Source organism: Caretta caretta, chromosome 9 (genome assembly GCF_965140235.1).
Source record: "Caretta caretta isolate rCarCar2 chromosome 9, rCarCar1.hap1, whole genome shotgun sequence".
NCBI classification, from domain to species: Eukaryota; Metazoa; Chordata; order Testudines; family Cheloniidae; genus Caretta; species Caretta caretta.
In genome coordinates this window covers 85,793,491-85,809,246 of record NC_134214.1, presented here as the reverse complement: position 1 = coordinate 85,809,246, position 15,756 = coordinate 85,793,491, and the positions used below count along the sequence as shown (strand labels likewise).

The following is a 15,756-nucleotide window of genomic DNA, read 5'->3' as shown; positions in this document are numbered from 1 at the left end:
ATCAGAAAAAGGCATAGAACAGATTTCAGCAGAATGGAATTCATTTCTTTAGTGTCAATGTTGATTATAATCTCTGCATTAGGAGGCACCATTGTTTAAGTCAACTATTTGTATTAAAGGCAGGAGGACTGGGATAATAGAGGGGAGAGTGTGCTCATAAAATATGCAGATGACACCAAGCTGTGAGGAGCCATACACACTTTGGAGAACAGGATTGGAATTCAAAATGACCTTGACAGATTAGAAAAATCTGTCTGAAATCAACAGGATAAATTCAATAGAGACAAGTGTAAAATACTTCACTTAGGAAGGAACCCCCTGCAAACAAATGCACAATTAAAAAATGGGGACTAACTGCTAGCTGGCTGTACTGCTGAAAAAGGATCTGGGGATCACAAACTGAATACGAGTCAACAGTGTGACAAAGTTGCAAAAAAGGCTCATGTCATTCTAGGGCCTATGAACAGGAGTGACATATGTAAGATACAGGCAACTCTACTTGGCACTGGCAAGGCCTCAGCTGGAGTACAGAGCCCAGTTCAGGGCACCACACTTCAGGAAAGATGGGGGGGTTGGACAGAATCCAGAAGAAAGCAACAAAAATGATAATAGGTTAGAAAACCTGACCTATGAGGAAAGATTAAAAACATCTGGGCATATTTAGTCTTGAGAAAAGAAGATTGAGGCGGTGACCTGATCAGAGTCTTCAAAACATGTGAAGGGCTGTTATACAGAAGACAGTGATCAGTTATTCTCCATGTCCATTGAAGGGAGGACAAGAAGTAATGGGCTTAATCTGCAACAAGGGATATTTGTTGGATATGAGGGGGGGAAAAAACCTAACAGTATGGGCAGTTAAGCTCTAATACGCACTTCCAAGGGAGGTTGTAGAATCCCCAACACTGGAAGTTTTTTAGAATCTGTTGGACAAACACCTGTCAGGGATGGTCTAGATCAACTTGGTCCTGCCTCAGAGCAGGAGGCTGGACTGATGGCTCTCAAGGTCCCTTCCAGCCATTCATGTCTAAGATTCTGTGAAGATCTCCCCCCGAAAAGGAGCGGGGGGAAGTAAGACTGGAACAGAAGCAAAGAGGCAACAAAGGATGACTATCCAAGTGAAGGGCATCGAAGCAGTGTGTCAGAAAACACAATTTCTAATGGACATCCATATAGAAATCTTGGTACAGAAACTCTGACATCATCTATATCTCACCCTGTGGGTATCTGGTCTATTTAGGAGCCCCATTGGCAGAATATATCAGCATATCCCTGACCGTAAGGGTCATAATCCTGCTGAAATAACACACTTGAAGTTGGGCACATGTGTAAATGCTTGCCTGAATTGGGACCTTAGACTGTAAACTTTGACTGTCTCTTAATATGTCTATACAGCACCAAGCAAAATGGGGTGCCAATCTCAATGGGGGGTTGTGGGCACTTCTGTGATCAAAATAAACTTAACAATATTTATGTCCAGCAGACTATACTTTTCCATTTTGTGCTTTATTTCTAGCTACCATAATCTCAGAACTGACTGTGCACCATGAGTACCCAGTATGCGTCCAACACCATTGTAAGGTATTCATTATTGGTCTGTCTTGTAAATTTCAATATATTGTTTCAGAGGGAGTTACCCGGTAGTGCTGATGCACATTAAGAAAAAGGACTTGTGTAAGCACTATTCAGTCAATGAAGAAGTGCTGTACTTTATTTGGGGGAGCGGTTGCAAACAGAAGGAGCGTTTCCTCTCTTTCTCAAACTAGAGCCAGTTCTTGGGGTGGAGTTGCTTCCTAGGATCCAGGTATTTGTGCAGACCTCCCAACAGTCCCAGGTTTTGCAAGACTGTCCTGCTTTCACCTATAAAACCCCCTGTCCTGGTTGAAATGGCTCTTGGCTTGCAGGGCTGGCTGGGCTTGACTCCCTGCTCCAGGCATTGCAACCTGCTTCTCCTCTTCCTGTGCTCTCTAATGTGCTCCTTGCTCTGAGACCATGTATGCCTCCCCATGGGCCTTTCCTGGCCCCTGTCTGAGCCTGGCACATGCTCAGAATGTCGGAGCAGATCCCAGCCAGCCCCTCACGACAGGAGTTCCTGCATCAGGGTGAGTGCAGGATGAGCTCTCTCTGCAACTCTCCCACTCTCTGGGGGCAGGTCCAGCCCACTTTAGCCCATGAGAACATTGGGAGGGATATTGGTGTTTGGGCTGAGATTCCTGAAAGAAGGGTTTGCCAGCATGCCATTTGTGACCGCCTCTGACCTAGGACTGGTGTGTGCATGTAAATCCAAGTTACACTTGGAATACACCCACACTCCTTGTCACTGACATCTCCTCCAACATGAAGCAGACCTGGAAGGCCCCATCATGTTCTATGTGGCGACAATATTGAACAAAATTTAGTTTAAAGAAAAAAAAATTCTCCTGACTCAAATAAGGATCCAATTACCTGTCCCAAGGCCCAGCCTGATCCCTCCGAGGAAGTGATTGGTTAGTTTTTCATGATCCCACACAGTCAGCTCAACACAGGCATCTTTCAGATCTTCTGTGTGGAACCCATCATACACAATAGTGTGATTAAAAACAGGGTTTGAGTCTCTTTTAATAACTCTGGTCTTCTGGTAACTCTTCTTACTGGTGTCTGGAAGCACATAGCTTAGAGAGGAGAAAAAAAATCATGTAATGCAGAGTTAAACAATTTTTAAAACTATTTTCAGGTTTTGTTTTTTGGAAAGGATGGATCTGAACCAAATTTCTGGGTCCACAGACTCCTCAATTGTGAGCTTAGGGGAAATTTGGTCTCAATTTAACAACTAGTCTCTAGAGACATTAGAATAGTCAAAAGATTTAAATGAAAGATTTTTTGTCATAAGATTCCATCTTAAAAGTGAAAGTTTTCATGAAGAGTTTTCTCTATTTTAAAATTTGATGGTTTTGGCAAAGATTTGGTGAGCATTTATAAAAATTGTTTATTTTAAAAAATCAAATTTTTTTTATAAATATAAACTGAAAATGAATAATGTCTTGAACGGACATTAGCACAAGAACCCAATTACTGTGATACTTAACAATAATCCAGTACCAATCCTAATAATAGTTCTGGACCACATCTCAGCACAAATTCTAAACAAGACTGAAAGTCCTACAGGATCCAACCCTAACACAAACCCAAAGATTCCTACAAGAAATACACCCAAGGGTAGCATTGGTACAATTATTGACCTTAACCCAAAACGAACACCTACTGGTCCCAACCCTACACCTAGCATGGTGAAACGTACCATGGTTAGAGGTTCCCCATTGGCCACAGCCCTACCCTAGGTTGGGCCCTGTTCCAGCCACAACCCTAGATCACAGATCTCTTCCAGTCCCAATCCTAATGGCTCTAATCCAAACCCCAGCCTGGAAAGCTCTACCGATCCAAACCCTAACCATATCCCGGAGAGCCCAACCAGCCCCAAACTCTAATCCTAGCCTGGCAAGCCCTACCAGCTCCAAACCTAGGCCGGCAAGCCCTACTAGCTCCAACTCTGGCCCAGTGAGTCACACAGTCCCCACCCCTGGCCTTAGACTAGCAAGACCTACCAGCCCCAACCGTAACGTGAGCCTAGGGCCCTCTGCTGGCCCCAACCCTAACCTGAGCCTAGGGAATCCTACTGGCTGCAAACCTCAACCTATGCTGGGGTGATTAGGGCTAGCCAGGCCAGGGTTTGTGTTGCAGTCAGTCAAAGGCCCCACCCCTAATCCTAGCCCAGGGCCTTGTATTAATTTAGATGGAACATATGGGCCCAAAGGGTCAAAGGTGTTAAGGACCTTGTCATTGTCCAACATTAAAGAAGGTTTGGGATAGAGAAACCTCAGCCTGCTTAGTATCACGGCAAACACCTTTACAAATCTTTTAATACCATGTATTAAAGATACAGAAAAGAAGGAAAAACAGATAATGCAATTGAAATGTAAAGTATTAAACAAGGCTTTCATTTTAACACCATCCCTTGTTCCCTTTCCCTTTCGCTAGAGAGATTTTAGAAGGATTATCCCTCTTAGTATCTTAGATAGTAACTGTCCTTTTTGGGGAAGAGAGAAGAAGTTAGTAGAGTTGGGCTGGAATGGTCATTGCTGTTATTAAAGTCTGATCCTGTTTCCTAGAAGAAAAAACAAGATGAATGCAAAAAGAGGAGAAACCAAAAAACACCAAAGATAGAAAATGTAGCTTCTGTTTCCGGCATTGATTCTTGCAACCTCACAGCCGGAAAAAACACAGGCACAGCACACAGTCTTACCAGCAACTTTGAGACTGGCAAACTTATACCAGCATCAAGCTGGTTAGGGCACTGCTTTTAGCAGCTTCATTCTGCTCACAGGCTTACAGAAGTGTTGCAAAATATACAGTCTTAGCTGACTAAGCCAGACTCTTACCAGACAGAAGGAAAAAGGAGAGGGATAGGAATGAGAACAAAGATGGGGAAGGAAAAGAATAGAAAAAAGGGGGACAAAGTCTCACATCCCAGTTGGTATTCAGGATTTAGCTGAAGCCAGCAAAGGTGGGATGTCATTTTTCTCCCTCTCTGACCTAGTCTGGTCAGGACATCTCTTAGGATTAGAATAAAGAAGGTCGGGGGTCCCTGGAAATGGTGGGAGTGGCAGGCATGATGGTGAAGTTCACTCCAGTAACCAATTTTTCCTTCCAAAAAAATCTTTCTTTAAGGATCCCCCCACCCCCAACAGAATAGCCCATCCTTTCACTATTTTGTCCACCAATTAGGCCTAATTTCTGACACATCAATTTTGATTTTCAGCCTCACATGGTCTTGTTTACCAGGCATGATTTTAACACAGTCCTTGAGTTATATCAGTACACCTTTTTGTTTGGAGCAGTTCAATCGGTCTGTCTTCCTTTTGCAACTTTCCCCATCAACATTTGCTGTTGCAGGTTATTGTGACACTTCAAGAACTTTCACTCATTGGGAGCTCAGCTGTGAACAATTAGCATAAATCTGTAGGCCCAACTGTCGCAACAGCCCTCTGACAGCCCTAACCCTAACCTTAGCTCTAACCCTGGGGCCCTCTGCCAGCCCCAAACTTAACTGTAGGCAGGCAAGCCCACAGATCCCAACCTTAAACCAAGCCTGAGCCCTCTGTCACCTGTCCTCTGGGGCCCTCTGCTGGCTCCACCTCTAACCCTAGTCCTGGAGCCATTGCCTGCCCCATTCCTAATCCTTATTATAGCCCAGGGCCCTTTTCTGGCCTAATTGTAGCTGGGCGAGCCCTGCAAGTCCTAACCTTAATCCTAGCCTGAGGCCCTCTGCTGGCCCCATTGCTGACCCTCAAATCTATCCCTTTCCTGAACTTTAACCCCCATTTGGGGATCATATCCTTACCATTCCATCAGCTCTCCCTTCAACCATTCAAAAGTCATATTTAAGCTCAAAAAATTGTGACATTGGACTTAAATTCATGAAATTTAAAAAAATATATATTTGGTTTTTTTCTATTTGTCATCTTGTTTGGGATTTTAACGTTCATGTGTTCACACTCGTCTCCCCAACAAGCAGGCTAAAAATCTTTCATTAAGAAAAAAGCAAGGTAAAATTCTGTGTAATCGCTTTTATTCAGGAGCTAGGGCTCTATAGAAAACATTTAAAATTGTGTGTTTTGGCAGCACTCCAATCCACATCAGCTCAAACACTTGCCCCAGAGTCCCTTAACGGCAACTCACATCCACATCCAAGGTGCCCTACCCACCATGAACCTAGGGGACCAACCCCTAGTTGAATGACACTTATGATTTCAAACCTTAAATCTAGTCTGTGGTCCTCAACCAGCCCTATCCCTAACTCTACTGTCTACAGTACCCCATACCTTACTTGAAGGCCACTTACAGGCTCCAACCTTAAACATAGTTCAGAGACAGAAATCCTATACGACAACATTAACCTCTCCACACTCAAACCATAGCTTGAGCCCCCCAGTTTTGCCCTTACCCAGGGTCTTGAATTAGGCCCCAAGTCAAACCCAACCCAGCAACCACCACCAGTTCCCATGGTAACCATTCACCCATAACACTAATCTTGGGTACCTAACAGCTCCAGGCCTAACCCTAGTCCAGAGAACTCTACAGGCCCCAATTCTCACCCTATAGCTCAAGGCCAGCACTGGTCACAACACATTTAACTACTACCCTGGCTACTCCAACTTGTTCCAATTGTAACCCTGGCCTAAGGACCACTATCAGCCCTAACTCCAACCTTACCTGGGGCCCACTACATGTCCCAACACTCACCTATCCCTGGGCTACAACTGGCCCCAACTGTAACCCTAGCCCATAGACTTGTCAGAACAGTTTGAAGGGAAATGTTGAGAAATGCTCTTTTTTCCATAAAACAGATAAAATTTGAAAAGCCGACAATATTTTGGACATATTTAATAGATCTGTAGATTGTTAAGCTCAGAGGGGACCACTGTGATTATCTAGTCTAGCCATCTGTGTAATACAGGCCAGAGAACTTCCCTATATTAGTTACTGTTTCAAGTCCCACAGTTGTGTTTGAAATGGAGCATTCTTTTAGAAAAACATCTCATCTTAATTTAAAAATTGCCAATGGCATAGAACCCACCACAATCTTTGGTAAGTTGTTCCAATGGTTAGTTACCTTTACTGTTAAAAATTGCAATTTATTTCTAGTCTAAATTTGTCTATCTTATTACAGACTGAAAAGCCCTCTATTATCAAATTTCTGTTCCCCATAGAAGTACTTCTAATCTGTAATCAAGTCACCACTTAACCTTCTGTTTATTAAGCTAAATAGATTGAGCTCCTTGAATCTTTCACAATAAGGCAGGTTTTCTAATCCTTTAATCAGGGCTCTTCTCTGAACTCTCCCCAATTTTTCAACATCCTTCTTAAAATGTAGACACCAGAACTGATGCAGTATCCCAGTAGAGATTACACCAGTGCCAAATACAGAGGTAAATATAGCCTCTCTACTCTGACTCTACACTCTCTTGTTTATACATCCAAGGATCACATTAGCCCTATTGGCCACAAAACTGCACTGGGAGCTCATGTTCTGCTGACTATCCAACATGATCCCTCCCCCCCCGAGAAAACACAACACTTCACTCTTCCCCATCTCAGCTGCCTTTATAAACTTGTACACGTTTTGCTGACACCAAGACTGAAACTATGGTTCTGTACTTTACATGCTTATGTGATGATTAGAGTGGTGCAGCCATGTAAGTATATCAATCTTTCACACAAAAAGGAGCATACAAAGACAAGCCTCCCTTACCTCCGTGTGTGTGTGTGCACTTTGATACACAAAATTCTCAATTTCGCCTGAACGCACAAGGTCAGACCCAGAGGCCCTCCCTCCATTTTTACTCAATCCTCACTTAGGCAAAACTCCCATTGATTTCAGTGGGAATTTTGCCAGAGTAGGGACTTCTGGATATGCTCTATGGTGAACAACAAAAGGCAATTCACTCCAGATGATCCTAGAGAACAGAGCACTGCACCTAAGATAGCGTGCAGCTATTTATAAGTGCAAAGAACTGATGCACTGCTAGGTATGACCGTTAGAAGAAAACACGCCTCCAAAAAGACGTCTCCAGGAAGATGTGTGTGTGAGCCCTGCATCTAAACTAAGATCTTCCCCACTTGTGTATATGGGAAAAAGCTCATACAATTACCATTTCACAAAGGAGTCAATTCCAGAAGGGCGCAACTGTGGGAGGTCCTTGCTGTCTTTGACCCAGATATGAACTTCCCCAGATGAAGGATTCTTTGGACCTGCCATTTCAGAAAATAGAACTGTTTTCAATCAAGTCCTAATAGTAGTCAGCAAGCAGAGGAGCAGCTTCCTTCACTAAAGTGTGAAGGGATGGATCCAGGGCCCAACTCTGCCCCCTACTTCCCACAACACAGAACAGCTAGATACCAGTTCTGCTGGTGTGCAGCCGCTTATCAGCTTGTTAGTCCCAATGAAACACTCCTACTAGAGACATTAAAACAGCACTTCCTCTCACGGGCCAACAGAAGGTGCTACACCCCCAGAAAAGCCATTTTATCAGGACAGTCTGGCTGTGTAGCAGCTTGGGAGGTGGAGACAGTATGTGCTCACAGCCAGAGGCAGAGGCACTGGCAGGACTGAAAAGCTCTCTGCAGCATGGAAGAGAGAGGAGACACCTGATCTGCATTATTGAGGGGAGATAGCAAAGAGTACAAGGGTATGTTCTATCCTCTTTTCTGCTCATTTCATCCTAAATCTGCTGTTGTCCTAGTGCTCACCCACACCGCTTCTTCCCACTTCAGAGAAAGATTTCCTTTGGACCTTATCAGAGGTCCAAGCAGACTGTAGTCCCCTGGCTAATGAATGTTTCCTTTTGTTACAGAGCCCCTGTACAATGTTTCAGTCTGCAAGCGCCCCTCTCCTGGGAGTTCATCTCCACCCAAAACTAACACAGAAGGATTTCCGTTCCCTTTCCCTCCATAACACCCCACGTTGCAGCGACCAGCCCCCATGGTAGAGGAAGTCTAAACTGGGCTCCATTCAGAGCTTGCCAGCACGGCTGTCTTAAAACTGTGGGCAGAGTGCACTGATGAGTGAGACCAAGGCTCCTGTCTAACCCGGAGCTGAGCACAAACCATACACAACTTGCATACTGAAGTACACAGCACCTGCGGCTCTTCATTCACGCAAATCACAAAGACCATCTCTTGCTCTAATGAGATTATCCTTTAATCATGCCTGAAATAGACTGGGTTGCAAGCTGCATGCCCTGTAGGCACGGCAATATTTCTTCTTAATGTATAAAATATATTTTACCTAAGCTTCCTGGTGGGACGTATTTAATAGACAGATTCATCACGCCTCGATGATCCACACCATTAATGGCAGAGAGGGTCTGAAAAAGAAAGATCCAAGATGTGCTAATACAAGCGCATGTTTAGCCTAAAATCCACTGCAGCATTTAAGAGCAGTCGGGATGTTCATACAGATAGTCCTAGGTATTCATGGCTGGGGCAGTCTGTTCTCGGGGGAGGGCTCTTCACTCTGAGGCTTTGCTTCCTCACTTGGAGTGTGAGAACCCAAAGGCCCAAAATTGGTTTGTGATTTTATTAAACCACTTTGAGACACACTAAAGGGGCTTGATTTTTCAGAGGGCAGGTGTTCATCACTTTCTGAAAATCAGGTCTCTTGAAAGGGATCTCAAACTGGGCATCTCAACATGGCGGCACCAACAAATCCATTGTCACTTGATATCCAAGTTATCTGACTGTCAGGGTGTGTTGCAATGCCTAGTTATAGAAGAGGCTGTAGCCTTGAGATGTTCCAATAACTTTCTCCTCCATGCAGTATATGAAGAAAACAGAGAAATGGAATGACACTTTTTGCTTGGTCATAATTAACAAATTAGTAGGATACCAGCTGAGACATACTTACCCGTGGCTTCAGCATGTACCAGTTGAGTTTCTTGTTGCTCCAATCCCAGCTAGCTAGGTCTATTTCTATCTCTCCCAAGAAGCTGTTACGTCCTAGTGGGTCATTGTGCCACACGGAAAGATTTAATTTTTGGATCAGCAACACCATTTTCTCTATTTTATACTAGAGAGGAGAAAAAGAGGGTTGGACTGCTCAAAATATTTTGCTTTTGTCTGAATGTTAAACATAATTTTAAGATAGACCTAGTTTTTTATCATTGCAAACGCAAAGTAATAACCTGTCTCAGTCCAGCCCAAAGAAAGAAAGAATCTATAGAAAACAATCCAAAAGACACCCGCTCAATGCTTATTTCAAAGGACTGGGCCCCCTTCTTTGGAAAATTATAAATCCCATGTCAGCCTAGCTTTGTGCTGCTTCATACTTGATTCAGATATTGCTAATGCCTTTTTCTGGGAGTAGGGAAACAATGACTTCTGTTTTTATAAGGATGCCCCAATACATTTACAAGAATTATTATACAGCATTTTTTATTTTAATTAATCCTTCAAGCGCTCATCAGTAAGATCATAGTGGTGAATGCCACATATTCCTACGTTATGAATGGTAGCCAGTGCAGGGTAGAGGAAATACATAGCTCAGGCACAGCCTGGTCATAGGGGCTCTCAGAACTCATTAAAACTCCCTCTTCCAATCCCAGTATTGCCAACCCTAAACATTCAAAAATCATGAGTCAGCCCTCCCAATAAATATAAGATTAGCTTTAAAAGCCATGAGATTTGTAGAGAGAATATACATTTGGGGGTCTTTTTATTGGCCCTCTGCTTTTATATTTTCAAATTTTCCTTCGCAACCAGCTAGAGTTTTTTGCCTTTCAGAGAAAGCAGAGATTCTCATGTTATCACAGGCCTCTAGCACCTGTGGCTTTAAGAAACCCACCAAATTATCATGAGTCTCATGATAAAGTCGTGAGGGTTGGCAACATCTCAATTCTCTGATTTTGGGGATTAAGAAAGGTTTTAGCTAATTGCCACTTTTTTTGCATTTGTTTAAAGGAAGTTTGTAGCCTCTTGTTCTTGCAAAAAGCCTTGAAAGTGTAACCCAAACAACGGGGCTCGATACTGGCCACTGATTTTTCCAAAAGATCTGAGGTTATCTGCAAGCTACCCCTTCTCCTTCCCTATCCCGCTCCTCCCCAGACTTTGCGGTCTGTAAAACACTCACGCACAAGTCCCTTGAAATTTTGGAGGATCCCAGAGCTATTTATGCAGTGGGAACAGTGCCACCCTGGACATTACTGATGGCACAAAGGTCACTACCACAAGCTCCCTCCAGGCCAGTACCTACGCATGAACAGGGTCCTTTGCTAAGCTGCCAGTGTTAAGAGCAAAAGGGAACCAACAGATCTAGTCTGCTTTCCTGTATATCACAGGCCAACAGCACCAGCCAGCACCCCCGCACAAAACCCAACCACTGAAATGAGACCAAAATGTGATAGCCCACAGGAGACTTGTCTGATACGTGCCACAGGCAGAGAATAGGAGGGACCGAGGTACACCAGTGCCTGAGGCTCCTGTAATAGCAGGGAAATGATTAGGTGAGATGAGGAGGGGCTGTTAATAGCCTGGCCTAGTGGACACACAAGCCTGACAGCTAATGACTAGAGTTTTCATCCCAGTTTTGACAGGTCTCACTCTGTGGTTTTGGTCAAGTCACTTAACCTGTCTTAATTTCCTCAGTCCATGAGGGTTTAATAATAATTATCCACCTCATAAAAGTGGATGTGACACTTCAGTAGTTATTGTTTATAAAGAACTAACATTCACCAGAATGCACACAGAGAGTTAGTTTTATCCAATGTTGCTTTTGTGAGCTGTATAGGCCTTCTAGTTATCTATCCACATCACAAAACCCAATATAGTATCCTTGCTGGCAGCCTCACCCTAGAGGTCAAAGCATGAATGCGCATGGTGGCTGGGTTATCTTCTCAGTCATAGATACTAAGGTCAGAAGGGACCATTATGATCATCTAGTCTAGTAATGGAGATAGCCTGCTTAGACCAGGGCTGGGTGACATTGCAGGGAACACCAAGCTTGAGGGCCACATCCAAAGGGGTTAGGAGTACCCACAATTCTGAGTGAAGTCAACAGGGGCTTGCAAGTGCTTGGCACTTCTAAGGACCAGACCCTGGTGTTGCCAGCAAGATCCAGGTGTGCTAGAATAAAGCTAGTCAAAAATGTCCTTACTCTTAACACTTCGTTGTAAATGGGATTCACTGTTCTCTTCTTCACCGAGGTTTTTCTCTTGCCCATTCTAGCTTTGTCTGGGAGCAGGTAAGTTTTGACATACCTGGAAAAAAAAGAACTCCAGCTGAGTAACATTCCACACTGCCATGCTCCAACAAACGGGAGATTTCTGAATGGTTACATGGAATTTATGCTATCAAAAGACCTGTAGTTGACAATCTGGAACCAAAACTAAGAAACCGGTTCGAATATTAACTTGGCTTCTGCATGAAGTTATAAATCGTTCAGTGGAGATGGATGAACTCTAATGAAACCAGAAGAAGGTGGCTCCCCAGCCAATATGTAAAACTGGTAATCATTTAGAAAGCATTAAAGACCATTTTCTGTAACAGTAAATGGGGTAGTGGATCAGCTGTCATACCATAAGATATCTGTATGTGCAAGATCGCAGTGACATTGTGCAAGGGTGAAATAAGAGAAGAGAGCAGGAGAGGTGGGATGTCTCAAGGGGACTGAGCCTGTCACCATGTTTGAGTCTGAACTGCGTTGGTGGTAATCAGAAGCTATCACCGTCTGAAACCATCCAATTGCTAGTGGAGAAACATCCACATCAGAACCACCACCATTACAATTAGGACCAAAGTGCTCTTTTTTAGGGATTCTCCATAGAGAGGCCAAGGATTGATAAGGCACAAAATGGACACAGGAGAATATACCCCAAATATACTGTGAAGTTCCATCCTAGACAAATGCTCTATTATCTCCAGCAGGCTTAAGGTGAGGGATGTAAAGTCTTCTGAATGCTTTATGCTTTGGAAATGCCTGTCTAGCCTGTCATGCCAATACAGTGTTTGGAATTTGCCTGAGAAAGGAACTACCCTTTTGCTCCCAGAAGTAATACCTCCAGGTCAGGATTATGGCACATAGGTGTGAGGGAAATTTGTAAATTATTGCTTGGGTGACAGAGGATGATTGCACAGATAGGGTACTGGATTAATGGACTTGGGTTCAATTCCCAGCTCTGCTTCAAACTCCTGGTGAAGTCATTCCGACTCTGTGCCGCAGCTCCCCATCAGTGAAATTGAGATTAATAATTCTTGCCTGCCTCACAGGATAATTTATTAATGTTTGCAAGTCATTCAGATACTATGGCAATGGGGCCACATATGCAGATAGATTTCCTTTCAGTGTATGGGGCACCTCTACACCAGAAGGAACGTACACTAGGTTCAAAATTTGCTACTGCAGAGTATTACTTGTGCATCACACCAAAAGCGTTTCTTAAAATTTCCCCCTCCCCCAAAATTGTACTGTGGGTTTTGTCCTACGCTGAAGATCCAGTAGACATCCACTGAAGGTCCTATAAAGGTTAAAAGGGAGATTATCCTTTTCAGCTTCACATGATGGAGAACCATCACGGACATCCACAAATATGTGTTTGCAATGTTGTGATGGAGTTTTGCCACTACATGCCAAAGGTCTCTAGGAACCAAAATAAACAAGAGTCTGATCATAAGGAGTATCATGCACCCATCTAAGTTCCCTCTAAGCTGCACAACAGTCTATCAAGCCCGTGAGGAGAGGCACCTCTCCCCCAGACACAGCCTCAGAGCTGCTGCGGCGAGAGAGGGCTGGGGGGAGTCTTCTCTCCCTGCTGCAGCCCTGGGGCAGCTTGCACCCCAAACACCTTATCCCTGGCCCCACCCCAGAGCCCACACTCCCAGCTGGAACCCTCATCCCCTGCCGCACCTCAACCCTCTGCCACAGCCCTGAGCCCCCTCCCACACTCCAAACTCCTCAGCCCCACCCCTGCCACACATCACCACCATATCAGTGCACATCGCAAAATTCATTCCGCACATGGATGTAAAAAATTAGAGGGAACTTTGGCACCCATATCCCCTATTGTCTTCAACAGGAATTCCAGGTGCTCAGGCCCTGGTCATGACCAGGGCCTGAAGTTTCAAAATCCCATTCAAATTTAAGTCAGTGGCAAATCCCTTATCGATTCCAGTGAGTGTAGGGCTGGCAGCCAGTAAGGCAGTACTGCCAAGCCAACGGGAGAAATCTGGAGGAGGGAGGGAGGAAACCAATACACTTCTAAACACAAAACGTTAAACAGGTAAAGCAAGAATCCCCTAGGGAAAATAATCAGGCAATTTAGAAATAAAACCAAAACAAATAAGCCTCACTCACGGGTCAGATCTGCCTTTCTTCTCATCCACCACAGCCAGGTCCTTGCACTGGGAAACATAAATCTGGAATTCTCGGTTTTTCTCATCATAATCCAGAGCAAACTGAACAGTCCCTTGTGCATCCACGCTCCCAAAATCACCACTGTAGACACTGAGAACGCTACCACTTACCTGTCCAGGTAGAAGAACAAGGTTAGTGCTAATAAGGTAGGCAGCCTCATTATGCTGGGAAAAGCAACAATTAAAGTACATTCACAGCAAAACACGCTGTAAAAACTCTGTACTTGATCTTAGCTGGCTCCTGGGTACCAACATAACACTGGCCCAATTCATGTGACTAAGGGCTGTGGGATCAAGTCCTTGTGGAGTGTGGGCAAGGTGCAGATGGGAATACTCTTTCAGGGCCATGCTATTAAGTACTGGATGTCTGAATTCACCAAATGACACAGAATTTTTTTTCATCCTGAGACCTCAAAGCGCTCTGTGAGAATGAGGGTAGCTGGGTCTCTTGACCATGGCGGACCGAATGAGCCATTTTACCCCAGCACACAACAGGACAGCTGTCTGTTATTCTAACCCAATGTCACCATTGGGTTTTTCAGAAAAGAAATAAGTTGAGACTACCAGAACTCCTTGCATGTAAATCTACAGTTATTGGGCCAAATCCCAAAGTTCCTTACTCAACAGTTATACAGTTTTTCATTCAGGTTGATTCCCACTGATGCCAGGGAATGCCCTACCTGAGTAAGGACTGATGAAAAACTGAGCAAGAACCTCAGGATTAGCCCCATTGTTATTACATTGTTGAAGCACTCTCAATGTGCATGGTGCTGTACAAAAGAGAGGCAAACAAAACCCCTGCCCTGAGGAGCTGATGTACCATGAGATACATTCCTTTGTGTGCCTGGTTGCCAGGACTGCACGTACAAATTGTGCATCTGCACAGAGAAATGGATAGCTAGACACCTACATAGTCTTCTGCACTCACAAACACTGCTGTGCAAATGCTCACTGGCTTTGGGCCTCCATTTAAAAAACAAAAAACAAACAATAAAACCCCCACAGCCCATTCCATTGCCTTCAGTAGGAGCAAGTGATTAGGCAGAAATAAAACACAAGCAAAGGTGTAAGTTCTATTACACCAATTACTTCGATTCATTGAAGGCATATGTTGATGGCATTGCAGGATACAAAGCAAGTCATTAACCTTCCCAACACCCCTGGGCAATATTTCACTCCCATTTTATAGGGAGTTTTCCCTGTTATTCAGCCTGTCCTTTCTCCCTTCTTGACTTCATTTCATTACCCCTCAGGAATCCCCTAAATATTTCCTCTCAGTTTTTGGAGCCAAATTCACTGCCCTAATAAAGTGCTGCACTGGCTTACCCCAGCAGAGGGTTTAGAGTTGGATTTTCTAAAGCACCTTAGTGAGTTAGACACACAAGACCTGTTGAAAGCTCCTGAACTCAGTTGGTCAGTTTTTAAAAATCCCACCCAACATACCTTCCCCATACTCCTCTCTTCACCTAGCTAAATATATTTAGATCATGTAATCTTCCCTCAGATCAGTTCCCTTAGTCCCACTTTTATTGTGCTTCTCTGAACTCCCTTCAATTTGTTGACAACGGAAACTCAGGAGATCGGAGTTTGGTTCCCAGCTCTGTCACATATGTACTGTGTGTCCATGAGCAAGTCACTTAATCTGTGCCTCAGATCTCCAGCCATAAAACCAGGGTAATAATCCTTCCTTTCTCACCACATCGTCAGTTTTCTCTATTTAGACTGTAAATAGCTTGGAGCAGAGATTGTTTCTTATTCTGTGTTTGCGTAACACCTAGCACAATGGGACCTTGATCTTGGATGGGGCCTCTAGACACA

General features: G+C 44.0%; 1 protein-coding gene across 2 annotated transcripts in view; it reads right to left on the bottom strand.

Moving 5' to 3' along the window:
* LOC125642793 (synaptotagmin-like protein 2) overlaps nucleotides 1-15,756 on the bottom strand; it is a 66,402-nt gene that overhangs the window by 3,328 nt on the left and 47,318 nt on the right. For both annotated transcript variants that reach the window (XM_048864598.2, XM_048864599.2), the window contains 6 exons: nucleotides 13,880-14,049; nucleotides 11,684-11,786; nucleotides 9,440-9,601; nucleotides 8,822-8,900; nucleotides 7,686-7,785; nucleotides 2,443-2,648 (listed from right to left, as the gene is read on the bottom strand). In XM_048864598.2, coding sequence (XP_048720555.2) covers nucleotides 2,443-2,648; nucleotides 7,686-7,785; nucleotides 8,822-8,900; nucleotides 9,440-9,601; nucleotides 11,684-11,786; nucleotides 13,880-14,049 — 820 coding nt within the window. The remainder of the gene's footprint in view (nucleotides 1-2,442; nucleotides 2,649-7,685; nucleotides 7,786-8,821; nucleotides 8,901-9,439; nucleotides 9,602-11,683; nucleotides 11,787-13,879; nucleotides 14,050-15,756) is intronic.